At 46.9% G+C, this 21,551-nt stretch overlaps 2 protein-coding genes across 3 annotated transcripts in view; one reads left to right on the top strand and one right to left on the bottom strand.

The window, feature by feature from the left end:
* Nucleotides 1-15,835, top strand: part of atxn1a (ataxin 1a) — a 17,788-nt gene extending 1,953 nt beyond the window's left edge. Inside the window, exons 1-3 of one of the 2 annotated variants that reach the window (XM_084695868.1) lie at nucleotides 1-417; nucleotides 1,813-2,398; nucleotides 15,700-15,835. The exon at nucleotides 1-417 is cut by the window's left edge and continues 1,953 nt beyond it. In XM_084695868.1, the coding sequence (XP_084551994.1) occupies nucleotides 1-417; nucleotides 1,813-2,398; nucleotides 15,700-15,704 (1,008 nt within the window). In that variant the 3' untranslated portion in view covers nucleotides 15,705-15,835. Of the gene's footprint in view, nucleotides 418-1,812; nucleotides 9,165-15,699 lie in introns of those variants that run through there. The other variant, XM_084695867.1, reaches the window with a different exon arrangement.
* gmpr (guanosine monophosphate reductase) lies at nucleotides 11,715-19,941 on the bottom strand. Its single transcript, XM_084695869.1, has 9 exons — nucleotides 19,704-19,941; nucleotides 15,744-15,863; nucleotides 15,443-15,526; nucleotides 15,179-15,352; nucleotides 14,773-14,854; nucleotides 14,107-14,213; nucleotides 13,838-13,880; nucleotides 13,568-13,727; nucleotides 11,715-13,088 (listed from the first exon to the last, which is right to left on the bottom strand). Exons 1-9 carry the CDS (start codon nucleotides 19,788-19,790, stop codon nucleotides 12,908-12,910), a joined length of 1,038 nt encoding a protein of 345 aa, XP_084551995.1. The 5' UTR covers nucleotides 19,791-19,941; the 3' UTR covers nucleotides 11,715-12,907.
* Between the last annotated feature and the right edge of the window lie 1,610 nt (nucleotides 19,942-21,551).

Here is a 21,551-nt window from a genome sequence, read left to right as displayed (position 1 = left end):
ACGGGGGCCGTCTCCTCCACCGCCTTCCCAGGCCACGCGTACCTCGCCGCCGCCGCCAACCCCGCCCCCAAGGGCGAGCCCTTCGAGGGCGCCGCCCCGCACTTTGCTCACCCAGCGGCGGTCGTCCAGGCCCAGCTCCACCTCCCCGTCGTCCACGCCCCCCCGGGCCCTCTGGCCACGCCTCAGGCGGCGGCCGCCCCGCCCTCGCTGCCCCCCTACTTCGCCAAGGGCTCCATCATCCAGCTGGCGGACGGGGAGCTGAAGCGGGTGGAGGACCTGAAGACGGAGGACTTCATCCAGAGCGCCGAGATCAGCGGCGAGCTGAAGATCGACTCGTCCACCGTGGAGCGCATCGACGGCAGCCCCACGCCCAACTTTGCCGTCGTCCAGTTCTCCGTCGGGGAGCACCGTGCTCAGGTGAGAAGCCGCGACGTCTCCCCGGGAGACCGTATTGGGAACGGTATCGTCGTGGAAACCACACCTGGTGCAATGGCTATGTTTTTTAGTTGTTGTCTTTGTTTCGTTTAAACACATCGTTGAATAACATCATGACTGGAACAATTTGTCTCGAGATCGGGATTGGGTATTATCTCGGCCTAATTAGCTAGACACCCAGGCACGGTTCGAAGAAAAACCTCTAAGAGAGTTTCTTTGTTCGAGAATTTTCGAAGCACCATCCACGGCTTCTACGGCCAATGCGACCTGACAAGTGCGCCGCTAACTAACTTTAAAGTAACTCAAGTAGACACTGAGTATATGAAAACACCAAAGACGTTCCTCGTTGTGATATCGTACTGCCTCTCTTGCGTCGTCTTTCATTATCCGCTACCTTTACTTTTGGACGTTGCTCTGAATAAAGAGTCGGCTCGATGAATGAATATGCGTATGTGTGCGTGGTACAGAAAACCTGATGCAAAATGTCAAATCCAAATTCTGTATCATGTTTTTAAGGCGACTTGACTGATCTCTCCTGACGTCACCGAACCAATTAGATACCTTCAAAAGTCCCACTCATCGGCCTTGAGGCAGAGGGACTTCTGAAGTCCCTTTGTGACCCTGCCCTGGCCTGTATTGACCCCTCTCCAGACAGCCTAGCTCCTTACCGTTGTCTGCGGTTTCTTTCTTCTTCGTCGTCTGTCTCTCCGTCTCGCTTCCTTGCTCACTCTCGCTTCTTTCTCTCCCTCTCGTCTGAGCTTCATCATGCTTCATCTGTCCTTACTGGGATCGTTCCTCCCACGCGCTCTCTCCAGAACGCACACACACACACTCGCACGCACGCACACACACACACACACACCACATACATCAGCTTTTAAGTAACTCCCACAAGTCTGTGCCTTTGATGCACTCGTTCAGACCCTGTCCACGTTTCAAACATTCTTCATGCGCTCACATTTCTCCCCCGCTCTCTGCTCCTCTGGCTTTTGTTCCGTTTTCTTGGATGTGGTTCCAGGATTGCGTCCCTGTGTGTAAGAGCCATGATGCTGTCTTGCCTTAACATGTCCCTTGGAAAACGGTTGCATTGTGGCCTGTGGTTGACATTACAACATCTCATTCCACGTTGTCTTGTATCTGGATACTTTTAAACGGGAAAGCCATTGCCTGACTACCAATTAGTATTTATCGCCTACCTTTTCTTTGTCTCCTCTTTTCAAATGTTTCCATTCCTCACCCCCCTCCCCCTCCATTTTTTCTTTCTTTCTTTTTTCTTTCTTGTTCTTTCTTTCTTTCTTTCCTTCTATCTTTCTCTCCCTACCCTGACGGACTCCCTCTTATTCACTGTTTCCCTCTCCTCCCTCCCCTCCTCTGCAGGTGAGTGTGGAGGTCTTAGCGGAGTACCCCTTCTTCGTGTTCGGCCAGGGCTGGTCGTCGTGCTGCCCCGACCGGACTACCCAGCTCCTGGAGCTGCCCTGCACCAAGCTGTCGGTGGGCGACGTGTGCATCTCCCTCACCCTGCGCAACCTGAGGAACGGCTCCCTGAAGAAGGCCCAGTCCCTGGAGCTCCACGCCCAGGTCACCACGGCCGCCTGCAGCCCCAGTCACGGACAGCTCAAGGCCCTCAAGTCCGGAGCCCCTCGTGGTGGAGGTGCCGGGGGTGACGGTGGTTGTACCAGACATAGGGAGGAGCGGGAGAACGGGGTCAGCCAGCAGAGGTCTGCGGGGAGCGGTGGGGTTCCAGTGCACTCAGAGAACGGCGAACTGAGGATCGGGGAGGAGGGGCTCCCACCCAAAGGCAACCCGGAGGCCGGCGCCAAACCAGGGGGGCGTAAGCGGCGGTGGTCGGCCCCCGAGGGCCGCAAGGTGGAGAGGACGGACGAGGAGCCCCCCCTGACACTACCCAAGCCTTCCTTCATTACCCAGGAGGTCAAGATCTGCATCGAAGGAAGGTCAAACATAGGCAAGTGACGCCTCCAGTCGCGGACTGTTCACTAACCAATTGGTCCGGAGAAACTAACGAAAAGTCAAGGAAGAATGCAGAAATAATGTTTCTTTTGAAGTTTGATTCGATTTTCTTTTCGATCTGGAAAACTGTACTGTCACCTAAATTGAGCCTACATGTTATCACCTTCAATTGAGGCAATGTAGTTGTAACACCGTGTAATATGTTTGGTGTGACAAAAGCAATCGGTCGCCATTACTTTGGGTTCCACAAATACTGGGCAAGGTTTTTATTTTTGTGATGTGTGGTCGATGTTTTGTTGGTGTGCGTATGTGTGTGTGTGTCTGTGGAGGGGCATAATTGGCATTGCTTAATAACTCACAGGTCAAAGAGTGTGTTAAGGGGGTCACGGGGTATTTCAAGTTCTTCCTGTCTGTGATGTAACCTCCCATGACGCCACAGGCAGGATGTGTGGAAGAACTCTCATCGCTGCCTGTTGCCATGGTCGCAATGAGTACATAAATAATGTCAACCAGACCAGAGTCCACTTATATGTCGATGTACACAGGAATATGATTCAATTACCTGAATCTCCTTGTCAGAAATTTAACATCAAACAGAGCCGAAATAGGGAGAAAAACATTGGTTTTTGGACGTCCCTAGGTGGATAAAACCAGACCTGTGATGTCATCAAGCAGCGCCAAAGTGCAGCGAGAGAAAAGAAGAGAGAGCGAGAATTCGAGAACTTCCTTTTTCCTTTTACTTTGCTGACAGTGGAGTCCTTCATGTTATTCTTGAAACTTTATTTGAATTCATTTTTCTTTTTTCTGTGCCTGTCAATTTTCCCCCAGTCACTTTTGAACCTCCCCTGTCTTGTCAGATGGGAGGATATGATTTGTGTTTTGATGTTTGTCTAATACCGTATCAGGGGTTAATTAGCTAGGTTTTAGGTTAAACTAGGGTTGGGTGTGTGTTATAAACCTACCATACCCTAATACATACATTTACAAACACTGGCTTGGCTACGTAACTATGAGAATTTAGGAAGATTATTCGCAGTCCCTGATATTTGGTGCAATGTTTATGTGTTTCTTCATTGTGACAGCGAGCAAGAGAAAGACAAAGAGAGAGAAAGCGTGGGTGAGAAAGGAGAGAATCTTTGAATGTCAGCTGGGAGGAAAGGGACAGGTTGTGGCACACCTGTCACTAATATTCATGATTATTATTAGTCATGTTATCATGATGATTCATGTAATAATACTGATTATTATTATGCAGTACTGTACGTTTTATTTGATTCTATTGTCTATATGTTTTCCGACTTGGAGAAAGTAGCGCTAATGTGGCAACAGCACTTTGGAAGGGTGAAGGGGTCTTTGGGGATGGGGCTGAGGGCGGGGGCGGGGGGAGGTCACTGGGCTATGAAAGGGATGGATGTCACAGATAATAGAGCGAGTGCCAGTAAGGAATGAGGAGGGGTGGAGGAGGAGTGAAAGAAAGAAAGAAAAGTCCGAAAAAGGAAGACTAGATTAAAATGTACAGATATGAAACGCTCTCCTCAGAGAAAGCTTCTCAAAGGCTGACAGAGGCTGAAAGGATTTTCGTCAAGAGCTGCCTTTCTACATCAAGGAATTACAAAAGGATTTCTGAACTGAATTCGGTGGTTTCAAATTTAGAACGTGTGTGAGTAGGCCACGGTAGGTGTGTGGAGCAGTGTTGAGGAGACTCAGTGATGTCGAGAACTTGAGAACAGGTTAGAAGCTCAGGCAAGCCACAGATTGTTGAAGGGGTGTCATTTACATGATGTATGTTTGTTGTAATGTGTTTGTATGTGTGCGTGTTTGCTCTATGGTGTGCATGAACGCAGGGCTGCGCGCGCGCACGCACTCGCACACGCTGTCGCACAAACACGGAAATTCGACATATGGACAGATTCGCTCACTTGAAATATGCGCGGTAGGCTTGTGAACGAGCAAGAACTTTGATCCATATGTATAATCCCCTTTCTCGCACTACACACCTACGATAGAAAGCAAGAATTCTTCTTAGAGACATGAGTAGCACACATGCTAGCGAGGTTCAAGCTCTGTGGCGTGTTTGTGTGGCGTGCGTGTGCGTGTGTGCGCACGCGCCGGTGTACGAGTGTTTGTATATTTGTATAGGAAAACGTGTATATATACTCATGATGATATTATTACAATGTTCAATGTCCAGTGTTTTGACTTGGAGTTTCTACTTAAGAGAATCTTGCAATTTGCACATCAGGAGGGAAGGCACCGGCATGACATGACTTGAGGGCGTCGGGTCGCATCCAGCCCTCCAGTCTCTACATCCCAGACACTTGAATGGACGCGAGGCGTCCCTCCTCACCAGTACCTAGGATGTAGGGACCAGGGATCGGATGTTGGAACGGGGCCTTTGAATGCACACAGCGAGCTCAAATCCCATTTTATGTAGCAGTTACCTCAACAAGTGTGCTTCGCTGATTGCCCCCCCTCTCTCCCGCCCCCCACCTCCCCTCGCTCCAAACAGCTCTGACCTCAACCTTTCATTGAACCCCCCCCCCCCATGCCATAGCTCACCTGTTTTAACCCCGCTTCAAGCTGTGTAATTGGCCATGGTTAGCAGAGAGGGCAGCGTAAGGTCGGGTGTTGCCACAGCAGCCAGGGGCGTGGCCTCCAGCACGCACACCTGTTGAGCTCTCTGATTGGCCACACTTATTAGGTGTATGTAGGTTGGGGGAAATGTGTCAGGAGTTGTAAGGTTTAAGATGTCTCTAAGCATGTTATTTTAACACATATTGACATAAATTAGAATGCAGGATTGGAGATAATATGTTAGGGATGACAGGGGGATATGAGGTCGCCATGGTGACGGCAGGAGTGTGATCAGATGGATGGATGGATGGCTAGACGGATGTGTGTTGGTGGTGGGTGAGCGAGTACACCCGTTAAAAGATTTGAAAATGCTTTATTTTTATAATAAAACAGGGTTTTTCAGATCAACACCACGACAGTGCATTTTGATTTCTTCATTTTGACCACATTGTTCTATCATGTGTGCTCTAGTCTCTACATCTGTGTGTATGCCTGAATGCCTACAACCATTATCGTGTTTGTGTTTGTCTGCATGTATACCTGTATGTATGTGTACTTTATTTTAACTTACCCCGCCTGTCGCAAAAAAAAAACTAAATACACATTTAGACCATTCAACCCTCAAAACATTTCAGGTAAAACTGCATGGAATCAATATGCAGTCTGCTCCTTATAGCAATAGTACGAAAACAAATCTTCTTCTCAGTCTTTACCTACGGAAAAGATGCTGGTCATTCATCGACATAGAGAACTCCAACTTGCCTCCAGGAGAACGTAGGTTGAGTTATATGGGATCTGTAGTTCTATTTAGAAGACCTTTACTCTTATACCTCTCTCAGATAGCTAAGAATGGCTGGCCGGTCTTGACTCAGAAATCATTCCTTTGAAAAGCGCTCTGCAATAAACTAGTTCATAATCCTCAAGTATTTTACCAAAAACATAGACGCTTACACACACCCATACATACACACATTGACTTACACGCTGTCTCTGTTCAGCATAATGAATACATAACCAACCTCCTATGGTCAATTGCGGGAGGACTGTGTTAGCACGCTGAGCTAAAGCCGTTGGAGACCTGAGTCCTGAGGTAGCATAAGTGGTTTATCAACACTTCAGACCACCTCAGTTGCACAATCCTGCCCCGAGAAAGATTTACTGCAGTTGCACAGTGGGTTGCCAAATTCTTCAGGGAGATTGTCGTATATGCAAGTACAGACCATCAAACCCAACAACCTCATCGTTCCTAGACCAGGGTCAAGAAAAAAACCAAGATATTTGTTCAGGTTAGTTTAATAGTTTCCACAGTGCGCCAGGCAGGGTGAATACTTTCAGGTATAGCCTAGGGTTTCTGTTATTTAAATCAAGTGCACCCTAACTCACACAAGGTTTGACCGTTGACAGGTCAGTCCAGTTGCCATGACACCGGTAGTGACCTCCTCCACAGTAAGCGTGTACATGATGATTGCCAGCAACAGCCTCATCCCACAGGGGCACGACAGCTCATTCACCCTCCGCAACCGTGAGCTACCTTCAATGGTCCTGCCCTAGCTGTGCAACTGCAAGTTCATTCCCCCTTGACATTCATCAATCTGCATTGTCCTAATTGTCCTTTAGCGGACACAAAGCATATCCAAAGCGACTGACAACATTAACATGTGTCTAAAGTGAGCGAATCTTCACGTCCACTAGCATTGTCAGTCGAAGCTTTCTATTACAAGAGGAAGTGACTTCAGTAGTGTTGAATTTTGAAACTGCGACAGAGGAGAATCCTGGGTGTCAGTCTGTCTGCCTATCCAGCATGCGCTCTGTACAGGCCAAACAAAACAATATGCGAGTTCCTATTTAAAGAAATGCATGAGAACTAGAATTTATTCAAACCCCCACACACACACACACACTTATTGTGTGTCAAGATGTCCAGCCTCGGCGATGTGCTGGATGGGAAACATCTCAGGACGCAGTGTGTGTGTGTGTGACATGGTTAATACGCGCCATGGTAACACAGCAGTTGCCCTCGATGAGACGCCATGGCGACATGAAGTGTTGCAATAACGTGGTAGGACTTGAAGGGTGGTGATTGGGAGGAATCTACATTTTAGACTCCTTTCATTCACTGTATTTTCTGTGGGTAGTCCTGGTTTACTCTCTGAACCTCTGAACACCTTGATGTGCAATACGTTGTTCCCCCTCCCTCCCTTCTTGCGTGCCAGTGTGTGTAGCATGACCCACTTATCTTTGGGTTGTTTTTTGTGTGGGTGGGGATGTGTGTGTGTGTGGGGGGGGGGGATGTGTGTGCACGCGTGTGCGTGTCAGTTCTTACTACCGTGTCTATTTCCAACCAACAATACCACAATGGAACAGCTCCGTGGGGGAGAACAGGATAGCCTGCTGTTTTGGCAGTGCACTGTGCAGCATGCAATACTGACAACACCGCCGTGCGTGTGCGGTCCAGTCCTTGATCAAGCCCGCGGCTTTGTGTTGGTCCGAGTGTCGACGCGGAGCATTTTTTGTTCTCTATCTGATCCCCCTGGATGAGTGAGAAGACTGTTGACGTGGGCTCCATTGTTCAAAGTATCGCAGAAGGAAAAACAGTTTAAAAAGGCTATTAATGTTCCCTGGCTGAAATAGTGGAGTAAGTGGACATTCCTCGGATGGTCCTCATTGTGTTGAGGAGATTGGCCTTAAGATGGAAGGTGACATCAGATGTTGTGGTATGTTGTGGTCTGGGTTGGAGTCCGAGCCTGGATTGGCTGAACCCGATTCCGTGTATTTAATTCTGATGAAGCCGGGGCGATGTGGGCGCACCGCTCTGTTAGATAAGAGATATCGGCGACTCGAGTCGCCGCACACGGAAGAATCGCACTGCGATTGCGCTCGTGGGTCTTAGCCGTGTTTTCCACATGTATTTCTTGTGGCGAGTGCGGGTGTGTATGCGTGTCTCTGTGTTTCGGAGCTGTTACGTGTACGTACTGGTATGTGTGTTTGTGGTTGTGCTTTTTCCTCATTGTGTTGTCTGCGATCCATGGCCCTGACCCTCAAAGACTGGGGTCCGAGTAGTGTTCATAAACAGGGAAGGAAGAAGCTATTGAACCTCACATACATGTCGGGACCACATTTTATTTTTTGAAATAAAACCCAAACAATAAAGATGCACATGTAAGCTGTCTAAAGTACGCAGACTTGATACTGTTTCAGCACTTTCAAATCCTAGAAATGGCTTGGTCTTACCCCTCGTTTTAGGCCAAGAGTCTTTCATGGTGAAAACATTCATTCAATACAGACAGACGACACGAAAAATGAGTTGAGAGAGGAAGAGAGAGGGGGCGATAGGTTGGCAGGAGATTAATAAACCGTTGGGATGTTTGTCTTTTTGTTTTCCTTTTTCTCTTCTTCTTTTCGATTGCACATCCTCTCATCTCCTTTGACTGCTGTGTCTGGTCCCCCTGCCTAGCTCCACTACGCGTTCTTGGGTCCTACGGGTGGGTGTGGCTAGGTGGGTGACTGGTGGTTCACAGTCAGGAGTGTCTCTTTTCATGGATTCAGACCCTACTTTATGTCTTGTTCCCGTCCTGCAAAATACCTCACCTCGGGTAACGTTAAGAAAGTAGGCTAAAGGTTGGCTTTGTAGCCAGTGGGCTGCCTCGGTTGCACCAATGTAGGTGCAATTTTAATGGACAAAAACGTGGCCAACGTTAACCCGACAGTTACTTATGGTCTGGGTTACTTGCTTGACATTATCTTTAGAAATAGGAGCTTTTCTGTGACTTTATCTCCTGTGTAGCACTGTCGGGCAATATGAGCCTGCTCAGAGAATGTGTCATTGTGTTGAGTTTTGTGACAAGCTTTCTCATTTCTCATTGGAGCACTTTTTTTTATTGGCTTATCTACTTGCACAGTTGACAAATTAAATGAATGTTGCGTTTCATCGTTTTGACTAGAAAACTATGTGTTCTTGTTTGTGTACTTAAATCTTTTTTTTTTTTTTTTTCAGTTTAGCTCAAAAGTACATTTTTATTTTGGCACTTTTTGTTTTAATTTTATGGCACTTTTTGTTTTCATGTTAGAAACCGAATAGATTCAATCAGGATGTTTTGTTCAAACTTGACTGTTGTTTGACGTCTTGTCAATGTCCAAACCGCTGGGTAACCAACTCAGGCAGAAAAATAAAAACTTCAAAAAGCCCACGCAATGGTTTAGTTTCACCACAAATGATATTGGTGTGATATTGGTATGGTTTATTACTATTATTATTAATATTATTATTATTATGATACTGGAGATGGATGTGTGTATTGTGTTCACTTTATAGTCGGAAGTACCATCGTATGCTCCGTGATCACCCCCCCCCCTTCCCCCCCATTTCCCCTTGACCACACCCACTGACCCAAGGCAGGCTTCATTCAGACCTGCTGCATACCCACAACACTCAGCCACTGGGCAAGAATGTCTGAGGCTGGCTGCCAGACTGGACAGTAGGAGCAGCAGCCAGACGTGTTCTGGACTAACACTGATTACTGTCGCCTGTAGGAGGTCACAATGGGGTCACAGAGAGCAGGACATACTGGGGAGTGGGATGTGGACGCCTTTGAAAGGCCAAGGAAGTTCCTAACAGACTTTGTGTACAGGTGTGGTACGCAATAACCTCAGTGTCTCAGCAAACCCTCGTCTAAAGCAATCAAGAACCCCTGTGCAGTGTTGGTGCTGCATTTGACAGCCATAAGAACACTTCTTTTGAAAACCCACTAACATATCTTCAAACTGTGTCTTGATTCTATATACTGTATGTTGCCAATCTAAGCTCTACAAAATGTTATATTTCTGTAATATATCTTTCACACCAAACCTCTTACACGCATCAAACTCAGTGGTCAAGGAATTTTCTGAAAATCCCACCATAAAGAAAAGTTGAATGAATAGGTTGTGCATCGTTTTGCCACTGAGACAGGACTTGTTTTAAGGAATTCAAAGGTACCAATGTTTGCATTTGTATAGCTGTGACCCCCATCAGAAGCCCACTTTAGTGGCTAACAGGTGGCTGGACACCAAACTACTCCCTACAAGGTGTCAGGGGAGACAGAACATCCTAAGAGCACTATCATTGGTTGGAGTAGTCGACTGTTGTGTCATAACAACTGTGTTGCGCACACAATTCCAGCTTTGGTTTTTTTTGTCTTCTTTTTTTTCCTCAAACAGATTGTAATATTAGGATACAGGAAGCCATGGTCATTCCAAAGGAAGTATTGGTAGAACCTGGGGAAGTGGCAGTAATCCAAAATAAGATGAGCTGAAGCTGCCTGGAAGTCGGATCATGTGTTTGGTTGGAGGGTTTGGTGGAAGCTCAACTAAGGCAATTACACGTGTTGCAGTTAGCTGTCAGAATGAGATTAAGTCTTTCATGGAAAATGGACGTTAATGATGATTTTGTGTGTGGACAGTTTCCTCAACCCAGAGCAGGCGTCAGAGCTGTGATGGAGAACCATGGTTGGTAGGGTAGGTCCCACACCGGAGGGCCCCTTTGTGCTGCCCCTCAGGTCTGTTAGGATTAGCAAGCTGGGAGACTAGAGCGGGGATTACATTAGATTATTTCCAAGCTAACGAGAAACTGTTGGAAGTAGGGATGATTGCACCTTATCTAGTAAATGGCAAATCCATTGAAGTTTAGACATAACCAGACCTGGGCAGAAAGTGGTGGACGGTTCATTTTTCGTTTTGGTTTCCATATGCGTGTGTCTGTAGTTTGTGTAAAATATTGTACTTGCACTAGCTTTTTATACAAAAACATGAAAGACAAGAAAATGAACGATAAAAAAGGTGAAATCTATTTTCTAATCGTGGTGTGTCTGTTTGTAGGATACACTCCACTGCGTTCCTTTGGATTTTTTCTGGTTCCTTTCTTTAATGGTGCTTGCAGGTTTTTCTAGTTAGAATTAATTTCATTATTATGACTAATTCAACAATATTTGATTCAGGTTGTGAACAAATTTGTAAAAAAAAGAATAAGAAATTGTCTGTATACCAGTACAAGTTTATTGTTTCCGTATACATGTACTAATAAAACGACCGTGCCAATAGCTACCGGTTCCAGACTTTTTGACTGCAATTGCTTTCAGAGTTGTGTGGCCCAAAGAAGATGTTCGGTTTTCTAGCTCTATCTGTGAGAGGAGATCTGTTTGGAATGTACACAACCTACATTTTCTTTCTTATCACAACCAACAAGCCCTTCTTATGTACTCATGCAATCTTTATGACCCCCAAAACCAAAGAAACACACTGTGTTTTTCAATGGGTGTGTTTGTTCGTACTGCACGATACATTTGCCTTGTTGAAACTTTTTTGGGGGGGTTTGTGTAGATTCTTGCATAACAGTTTGCCTAACTCCTCGCATATCTCCATACCATATCTCCTCATATCCTCATATCATACATAGTTGGTCCGCCCAACTACAAGCCCTCATTTACTACATCCTCAAACTCTTTCTCTTTTTTGAAAAATCACATTGCTGGTGGTTAAGAATCAGTAAGACGTTCCATATGAATCCAACACTACAGCCCCCTAGGGTTAGTTTAAACTGGAGTTGCCTCGCCACCTCCCTCACCCACCCACTTATGCCCCCTTAAGTCAGTGGTATCCCTCTGGAAGCTTGTCAGTAGAAGAGAGTTGGTATTATTTATGCAGACCGAGATTACACCAACCATATTTACCTGCACCCAAAATGATGACTTCAGCCAAAACAGTTCTCCACCATTGTTTTTATTAGGGGATGCTGTAACCATTGTCATATTTTAAAACAGCTTCCCATTTTACAGTATTCATTTTGATACAAGTATTGTTTTAACAGTACTGTTTTTAGTATACTTGATTTACGTCCTGTTTTATCCCTAAAGGTCTTTTCTGTGCAGAGTTTCTTTTCAGGTAAATATAGCTACTGAGGTGTATTTTGACATATTTCAGGTAAGTTTGATTTAGTCCCTCAGTTTCAATCTTGGGACTAAAGTGCAAGGCACACTTAGTCAGGTGCATCTCAGGTGTGTCAAATGTTTTCAGGACTTGTTTCTGTCACGGTATGCTTTGGAGTGCCCGAACCCAGCAGTCTACTGGCACATAGAGCATCCTGTGAAACAGGATACAGACCAGGACACACACAGAGACTGCACTGGAAGTGGAATAGAGTAGCTACCGTGGTCGTGACGCATGTGAGGTGGGCCACAGAGAGAGACAGACAGACAGAAAGGGATAAAGGTTTGTTCCTTTCAAAAAGCTGAAAAGCAGAAAACTAAACGGTCGAACACCACAGAACAGTTCATTAGACGCACATTCTAAGTCCAGCCGCCTCCATTGTTCAATAATCATACAGCACTTTGGATGGTACATTCCTTAAGCTTGTTAGCATCACAACCAGCCATATGTGGGCACTTTCAGGGCCTCTTGCCAGCATGCTTAAATTAAAAAGCAATAGATATTTTCCCAGTCCCATTCCGTGGAAGAGGATTCCAGATGCTCACTGATATTTACAGTAAACAGGCCTCAGAATAGAGGTTTTTCAGCGGACTTGATCTGCTCGCCTGTCCATACGATGACCTAAACATGTAAAGAAAGGATACCCCCTAATTCTAGATCAACGCCCTGATTGTACTTCATCCTACAGCCTAAAGTCAAATCTGTCGAATCTGAGGACGATGGATTTTGCATATTGAAGCTCAGCAAAGCACGCTGGATGTATTGAGCCATTCTCTGATGATACAAAATGTTGATGCAGAAGTTGAGCTAATCTCCTACTCACATCTCGAGCATCCTTCCCAAAGCAGAAGGGCCGCCCTGAGAAAAGCAAGTGTGAGCGTGTGTATATGTGTGTGTTCCGTCCTCTCTGAGGGTGTAAGTGTGTGCGGTGGGCTGCCTGGCCATGGGGTGAGCCCCCCCCGCCCCTCCGCTAGGTGAACATGTGGCTGGACTGCTGGGTGACTCGGATGAAGGTGGTCCGGCGGCTCAGCTCCTTCAGCTTTGCCGCCCCCACGTACGTGCAGGTGGAGCGCAGGCCCCCCAGCACGTCTCTGATCGTGTTCTCCACGTCCCCCCGGTACGGCACCTCCACAGTCCTGCCCTCCGACGCCCTGGGGGAGGGAGGGAAGGAGAGGGGGAGGGAGGGAGGGGTGGAGGGAGGGAGGGAGGGAGGGAGGGAGGGAGAGAGAGAGAGAGAGAGAGAGAGAGAGAGAGAGAGAGAGAAAGAAAGAAAGAAAGAAAGAAAGAAAGAAAGAAAGAAAGAAAGAAAGAAAGAAAGAAAGAAAGAAAGAAAGAAAGAAAGGAAGGAAGGAAGGAAGGAAAATGCGAACAAACAAATTGATAAATAGATGAATGGTGTTGGTGTAAAAACTAAATAAACACCTGTGCTCTGTCAACTTCAGCACACAACCTCACTGTCTGGTTTTAAATTCAATACAACTTTTTCATGTTTCGAGGAGAAAGAAACACTTTTATCAATGATGCCAACTAGACACATGGATAAGTACTGTTGTACTGCCCTCTGTTGGTTGGCTTGGGCAAATGAGGAGACGGACAGTCAGTCTGTCCTTCTGATCTGTGGCCGTCTCACCTGTACTCAGCCACGCCCCCGACGTATTTCTTCATAGCCGTGTCGGAGCTCATGCCGTAGAACAGTTTGACCTTCTTGCCGTCTTTCTCGATGACCTCGCCGGTGCACTGGTCGTGTCCTGCCAGCATGCCGCCCATCATCACAAAGTCGGCCCCGGCCCCTGGGGAAAAGAAGGAGGAAAACAAATATCAGGATTCTTTGATGGTTCTCCATTAGATTCTCCATCTCCACATGTGTACTGCTCTAATTCTGTGGTTTGAAGAAACGAACCAAAAGCTTTGGCCACATCACCCGGGCAACTGCACCCGCCGTCCTGACAAGCAGAAAAAAGAACATTTTGAATATGAAACCACTTCCGTATAAATAATCCACTTCCCTTTCTGATTTATTGCATCTGGTTCTGCTGTGAACAAGAGCAAAGACTACCCGCCAGCGGTCGAGCAATGCAAGACACTTCACGGCACAAACTTGATGGATCCTCAAAGGCAAAATGGCACTCAAGCACAATGGTAAGGTGGAACACACACTGGTGGCCTTACTGATATGATGTGACCTTTGAGTCCGTGGGCTGAGTCTGCGCACTCGATGACAGCGCTGAGCTGAGGGTAGCCCACCCCCGTCTTGATGCGGGTAGTACACACAGACCCTGCAGAACACACACACACTAAACACATTAGGCGCTTCACCATACTGACACACAATACGCAACCGACGAGACACACACCCCAACACACACACACACAGCCGGTGAAACGTCTTGTGTGCTAATGGATGCAGTACCAATATATGTCAGGACTCCTGCAGAGAGTCATAAATCTGACTGGTTATAGCTGTAAACTGTAAAAGAACAAGAAGTAAGTCTGTTTATTAGTGTTGTTTATTGCCTTGGGAAGTTATACGGAGTGTGTGTGTGTGTGTGAGTTTATGTGTGTAAGTGTGTGTGTGTGTGCGAGTGTGTCATGCCCCGCACCCCCAGTGTCTGTCTGCGTGTGCTTCACATGACGGAGATGACATGGATGCAGGCTGTCTCCACCCCCAGGAGGGGACACACACACACCCACACCCACACACACACACACCCACACACACACCCACACACACACACCCACACACACACCCACACACACACCCACCCACACACACACACCCACACACACACCCACACACACACACACACACACACACCCACACACACACACACACACCTGGCCCGATGCCCACTTTGATGATATCAGCGCCAGAGAGGATGAGCTCCTCCACCATCTCTCCCGTCACCACGTTGCCAGCCTTCCCAGAGCCAAGGGAGAGCAGAGCATCATGGGAGTTGTAGGCAAGAAGTAAACAGAGACAAACCAGCCTGTGAAAAGGCTCTGTTTCATTTCAACTTCATTCAGTTGATCTTAACAGGGCGCTGACTTAACATGATTTGGGAATCATCTTATCAAGGTATTCACGGTATCCAGTATATGTGACATTCTGTTTACACAGGGCGTGCACTATCTTTATTCATCATGACTCTAAACATACCAGGTTTTGCAAGACAAATAGTTGTCATCAGCAACTGCATTGATACAAAATCAAACTAAAAGCATCGACACCAGCTGGCCATACCATGATGGTGTGTTTGGGGAACTTCTCTCTGACAGTCTTGACAAACTCCACAAAGTACTCTGAGTAGCCGTTGGCGACGTCCAGACAGATGTACTTGATGTTGGGCACAGCCTCCAGGATGCCACACAGCTTCTCCAGATCAGCCTTGCCGCTGCCCGAGCTAGCTGCGATATTCTGCAAGTAAACACACATGCGTGTTTCAGTTAAGGATCATTACGGATAACCGACACACACACACACACTAAGCGCTCTCTCTTACTGTACCTCCAAGCATTCGGGGTGACTGGCGGCAAAGTTTTTCCACTCGTCGACAGAGTAGTGTTTGTGAATAGCTGTGAAAAGAGTGTGCTAGAGAGAGAGAGAGAGAGAGAGAGAGAGAGAGAGAGAGAGAGAGGAGAGAGAGAGAGAGAGAGAGAGAGAGAGAGAGAGAGAGAGAGAGAGAGAGAGAGAGAGAAGTGAGAGGTGAGAGGTGAGAAATGTAGGATTAACATTAATAGACATCACTTCTTCATTATCTGCAGGTTAACAGTTTCAGTCATCGCTCTCTCTCTCTCCACCTGCCCACCTTGCTGAGGACCTGGGCCATCTCGAAGGTACCCGTGGTGTCCATGTTGGCAGCGATGATGGGGATGCCATTGTACGTCTGTTTGGAGTTGCGGAATGTGAACGTTCTTTGCAGGTCGACCTGTAACCGCAGAAGACAGAAGCTCAAGGTGAAACGGTGACAAAACCGTTTTCATTTCCAACTGTTTCGCAGTTTTGTTGGCATCGGCTAAACATCTGCCCTCCCCTTGAACGATTTACCCCTCTACCAAGATTTTTGCGATGTACCTGCACTTGTACTTGTTACAAATAACAATAAACTGAAGCTGGAACATGAACTTGACACCTGACACACGCTTCTCAAACAGCTCCCGGGCAAGTCATTGTTATATTTTTGGGGGTACTGAATAATAGTGTTGATATTAAGCCTTTGTACAGTGTGTGTGTGTTCTGTTTTTGCCTCCACTGCTCTGCCACAACGCTCGGCCATTGTCTCTCACACACACACACACACACACACACACACACACACACACACACACAGAGAGAGAGAGAGATTAGGATTGGCCTTTGTAATGTGAGATTAAGTGTGAAGGTGATACCTTGAGATCTACTCTGAAAGAGTGGGACATGTCTTCTGAGCCAAGCTACTCTGAACTGAGCCATGCTATCTGTGGCCTAATTCTGCAGTGATAAACAGAACCAGGTCGTACACCATTTTCTGAACTCCCCTAACCAGAAAAGGTGACACTACTGGAAATGTTTTCATTGGTTACTATTTTGTGCATTAAATCTTGCTGATTGGCTAAAAGCAATTATTTAACCAGGATGCAACCTAGACAGCAAACCAATATAAACCAATGCCATATCACAGACTAGCTGCATTAGCTACATGAAACCACATTGATTTTCCTGGACAAGTTCACATTAACGGAGCTGTTGAGAGGTTTGCTTGTTGTCCGATAGTGCTGAAGACTATCTCTGGGGGTGATAAGCAGGCACTGAATCATTTAGACTAGCTGTGTGGGTGGCATGGACCGTAACCTGATGAGAGAGAAAGAGATTGAGAGGGGTGGAGCGAGGGAGATGGAGAGGCAGAGGGGAGGGGGTATCAGATAGTCTGCTTTCTAAGGCCTTTGACCATCAAATGTATTTGTATAAATCAAATGTATTTGTATAACCCTTTTTACACGCAAGCATGTCACAGATCAACATATCAAATCTTTCTGGCATACCATGGCATCACCATGGCAGCTTAATCTATCAAACCGTGTTAACAAGTACACTTACTGAGCGGTCTGGAGGACTGAGCAGATTCCATGACAACACTGGCGTGTGAGGGGTTAAAAAGGCATATTTGAGTTTGGATAAAAGTGAATAAATTACCTTTCTATGGGACCAAATAATTTGATTGAGTAAGGGCTAGTTAGTTCGTTAGTTAGATAGTTCAATGGATAGTATATTTATTGTTTAGCAAGCTACCTTGTTAGCTTGACAAGCTGATGAGTGAAGTCTTTATGCCAGAAAGATTTGATATGTTTTGTCCTAAGACCCACTTCCAGTCAAGATAGGGAGTACGTAGAGGTGAGGATGGGAATGAACAAGCTTCCTGGTAAAGCAGAAACTCTGCTCTACTACTGTGTCGTCATGAAAATCCACTCTGGCAGACAATCGATGTCAGGGAGCGTTCATTGAAAACCTCAGCCTGCACGATCCTTGCCCTCTCTTCCTTTCTCCTGTCTTCCATCCTATCCTCTGCACTCCTCATCCCCGCTTGTTCTGTCCCACATACGAGGGGCGTGTGGGGGGGGGGGGGGGGGGGGTTGGTGGCTTCCTGGTTGCTGACTGATTGTTTTTTTCTGCATGACTGGGGCTGTAGATCACTGGTATGACAGTCTTGCAATTGTCAGAGGTTGCATTGGTAAGCAGGCCAGGTCATTCATCAGGGGCCAGCTGGAAAGCCTGATAGCTCTGCATGCAGTGGAGGGAATACAGAGAGACAGGGTTATGACCGCGAGATGCAGAGACACGAAAGCGAAACAAAAGATAAAGTAAGGATGGAGATATGGAGAGGTGCAGTCGTGAAGACGGAAAGAGTTAAGTAGTCTAACTCAGTTATGGACGCCGGCTCTCTGCCGGGAGAGGAAGGAGGGGAGGATGAAGAGAGGGAAGATAGAAGAGATGAGGAGGGAGGGAAGGCAAATTCCCTTTGAGGCTGGAAGATGAACGTGGAGAGGGGTGTGTCGCAGAGTCTTCACATTAGAACGCATACGCCCACGCCCCATTAATACTGCTGCTGTGGGTGTAGAGGTGGTGGGGAGGGGGAGGGGAGGGGAGGGGAGGGGAGGGGAGGGGAGGGGAGGGGAGGGGAGGGGAGGGGAGGGGAGGGGAGGGGAGGGGAGGGGAGGGGAGGGGAGGGGAGGGGAGGGGAGGGGAGGGGAGGGGAGGGGAGGGGAGGGACATCTACGGCAGATATTTGTAATCTTATCTTGCACATACAATCATGAATCCATTGCTCAGCTGATTTTTTGTAACCATAGAAAGGGGTTCTCGTGTTACCTGCGACATGACACACAATACATTTTAACACGTTTTGCCAGATGACTGTCAGAATATAATTGTAGCCTATTATTGCTGTTAGTTGGAACAAATGCTCCAGTTTGAAGCTCGAGATGTGGTACTGTAGCTTTAAGTGCCTGAAGAGATGAATACTATCAAGGGGCTGATCAATATGCCTGCTTGATGTTAAAATGTCCTGAGGTAGAGGAGCTGAGCATGTATAGATGTGTGTGTGTGTGCGTGTGTCTGCGTCCGTAGTGTATAAAGACTGCTAAGCTTGAGGGTTTGCAGTGAAACCAGACTAGTAGTGCTGAGCCCGGGGCTGTTAACGAGAGAACAGATGAATGAAAGAGATGCTAGCTCCCCCGACACCACGGGCCTCTGTAGTACCTAGCGTACTACCGGGGCTCTGCACGTCTGTTTGTGTGTGTGTGTGTGTGTAAGTCTGAGGTTAGGTGTGTGTGTGTGTGCGTGTGCGTGAGCATGCCTTCCAAGTGTATGGAATGCATTCCCGTTCACTGTCAGCACACACAGTTCTTTGGGCCTATTTTTAAACAGGCTTTCCGAGAAGAACCCGACCTGTCTCATGTTGCCCTTCTCTACCTAGGACACAGAAAACAACAACCTCTCCACCACCACCACCACCCCACCACCTCACCTTCACCCCTCTGTCCCAGTTTACCAGTACATCTACCTGGAGTGGTCTCCCAGGAACTCATCTCCAAGTCGTTACAAACAATGTCTACACTATGGGGCTGATCTGTTTCATGCTAGCTAAAATGGGTTTCTTTCCCCATGGACCTTCCCGGTTGAGTTCTAGAACCTGAGGGTGAAGTTATCGGTTCTAGTCCAGTGCAGCTCTAGCCTTAGAGCTAGACCGAGCCTTGCACAGACCCAGTGTCAGGCTAGCTTGATATTGTTGCTCTGACACAGGCCAGAACAATGTGAGGGTGTTCTCAATAACCTCAGGGAAGGTCGAACACACTCTCTGTCTCTGTCTCTGTCTCTGTCTCTGTCTCTGTCTCTGTCTCTGTCTCTGTCTCTGTCTCTGTCTCTGTCTCTGTCTCTCTCTCTCTCTCTCTCTCTCTCTCTCTCTCTCTCTCTCTCTCTCCTCTCTCTCACTCTCTCTCCCTCATTCCTCCACTCATTAATAGTCCCTTTTTACACGTTGACAATGCACGCACGATCGCCACAGTGACACTTACACGGTGCCCGACAAAAGCTGGCACAAATGGTCCGGGTGACTAACCCATACATTTAATGTCCTAATAATACTGAAAATTCAAATTCAAATACTCAGCACATCTGCTAGGGCACTGTACACAGCAATCCATACACTGCAGAGGAACGACATATCTCCAGGCCCGTAGACACCTACGTTGCGTCAGTAGACGCACGATCAAAACAGCTGCTGTCCTCATACCTCCGACCTGCTCCTCAGACTGCTGCGTTTGGGCCTGAAGAGGACATCCTTGAAGTCGAGCTTGAGGTCAGCATCCACGCGAGGCATCTTGGCTATCCGGAGAGCCCAGGACCAGGACGACGAGGAAGAGGAGGAGGCTCGTCTGAGGCAAGCTGCAGCGGCTGGCGGTCCGAAGCCCGAGCCACCAAACCCGAACCTCCAGACAAACAGCGTATTTATAGTGTGAGGGGGGCTGTCCCAGACCTGGCCCCCATGGCTTTATTTGGCCTGTACTCTCCCTCCTTCTCCCCCTCTCTCTCTCTCCCTCTCTCTCTCCCTCTCTCTCTCTCCCCAGCCTTCTCCTCTGGTCTCTCCTCTCTCTCCCCGTCCCTGCCGTCCCCTCCCTCGCTCGCCGGGTGCTGGAGTGGCAGCAGCAGCCGGTCTGTGTTCTTCTGTCGCGGGCAGCGGACACACATCTTGTAAACACACACACACACACGCACGCCGCACACACATGCACTTGAGGTTGGGCTCTGCACTGCACCACTGTACAGCACACCTACTGTCCTTTGGGGGTATTGTTCCACTCTGTGCACTGTAAGACAGCGATGTTGACGGCCTTCCGAGAGAAGAAGAGAGAGGGGGAAGGGGGGGGGTGGATAGAGAGAAAGAACATGAAGGCGGGGATGTGAAATAGGAGGAAGATGGTGAAATGGAGGGAACATACATTGAGTTAAGCTCATCCTTATTCTGCCAAGTAATGATTGTGTTTTCTCGAAAACAAAAATAGTTTGACAATTCGTTCTCAATTATTCTTTACTGCATCTTGTATCTTGTTTTCAAGACAGACACAATCATTTATTGTATACGTGACAGATCAAGCACATTACAGTTTTTCTCAGTTGCTAAAACACTAAATCCCATTGGCTGAACACAGTTCTCAGTTGCCTGAACTCATGTAGCTAATTGTGCCTGTCTGCTGTCAATACCTTAAACCATTTCACATGGTAAAACACCATTTGCAGATCTCACTCAGAATGTTCAGCAAAACACACAAAGCACAGTGCATTGTAGGCTGTATACTGTACAATGAACAAATTGTATGGCCCTGAACATTGTGCTTTCCACTTGTTACCGTAACAGTACTGACTGCTCAATAGATTTTGACTGTTTGCAGGTTCATATCAACAAAGAACAAGAGTGAGTTGTGAGTAGTGAGATGCAGGGTACAGTACTGTATAGGGGTACAAGAAGGATAAAGAGCAAAACAATTGCAAAGAGCAAAGCAGAGTAGCAATTTCCGATCAATTTTGAGCTACTATGATAGAACATGTTTTTGTTCATCAAAAGACAATGACGGATAAATATGAAATTTGTTTTGAGATTATGTAAAAAGGTACTTCTAACCACTAGATGTCATCGTGAGTCAACAAAAGTATTCCAGTTAGCAAGAAGTCTGGAATCCGCCCTGTATTTGAGTTTGAGTCTGGATTCTATTTTAAACACATTCTGAACAGACTGTACTATCTTAATCTTTATAGCAATTGTGAAAAACTGTAATACAGCAATTGAAATCCCATTATTTATGAGAAATCCTCCATCTAACCACTAGATGTCATTGTGAGTCAACAAAAGTATTCCAGTTAGAGAGAAGTCTGAAATCCGCCCTGTATTTGAGTTTGAGTCTGGATTCTATTTTAAACACATTCTGAACAGACTGTACTATCTTAACCTTTGACCCGCAGGCTGTTTCATTCTTGACATCAATAACACACACTGATAACATGACTTCATGTTATGTCACAAAGTCAAGATGCGATTTCAACCGACAGACCTACTGCTCCTTCACCTTTTCACCGCTTCTTTATA

The sequence above is a fragment of the Hypomesus nipponensis genome, chromosome 4 (assembly GCF_054491055.1).
Source record: "Hypomesus nipponensis isolate SF chromosome 4, ASM5449105v1, whole genome shotgun sequence".
In the NCBI taxonomy this organism is placed as follows: Eukaryota; Metazoa; Chordata; class Actinopteri; order Osmeriformes; family Osmeridae; genus Hypomesus; species Hypomesus nipponensis.
This window is presented reverse-complemented; position numbering and strand designations above follow the sequence as displayed.

Excerpts from the sequence above, each read along its gene's own strand:
- gmpr (XM_084695869.1), bottom strand. The coding sequence starts at position 19,790 with ATGCCTCGCGTGGATGCTGACCTCAAGCTCGACTTCAAGGATGTCCTC. Across the intron at positions 14,855-15,178 it reads TCCCCAAACACACCATCATG|GCTGGCAACGTGGTGACGGG; the intron begins GTATGGCCAGCT and ends GGCTCTGGGAAG. Across the intron at positions 13,089-13,567 it reads GGGGGCGTGGCTGAGTACAG|GGCGTCGGAGGGCAGGACTG; the intron begins GTGAGACGGCCA and ends TCCCTCCCCCAG.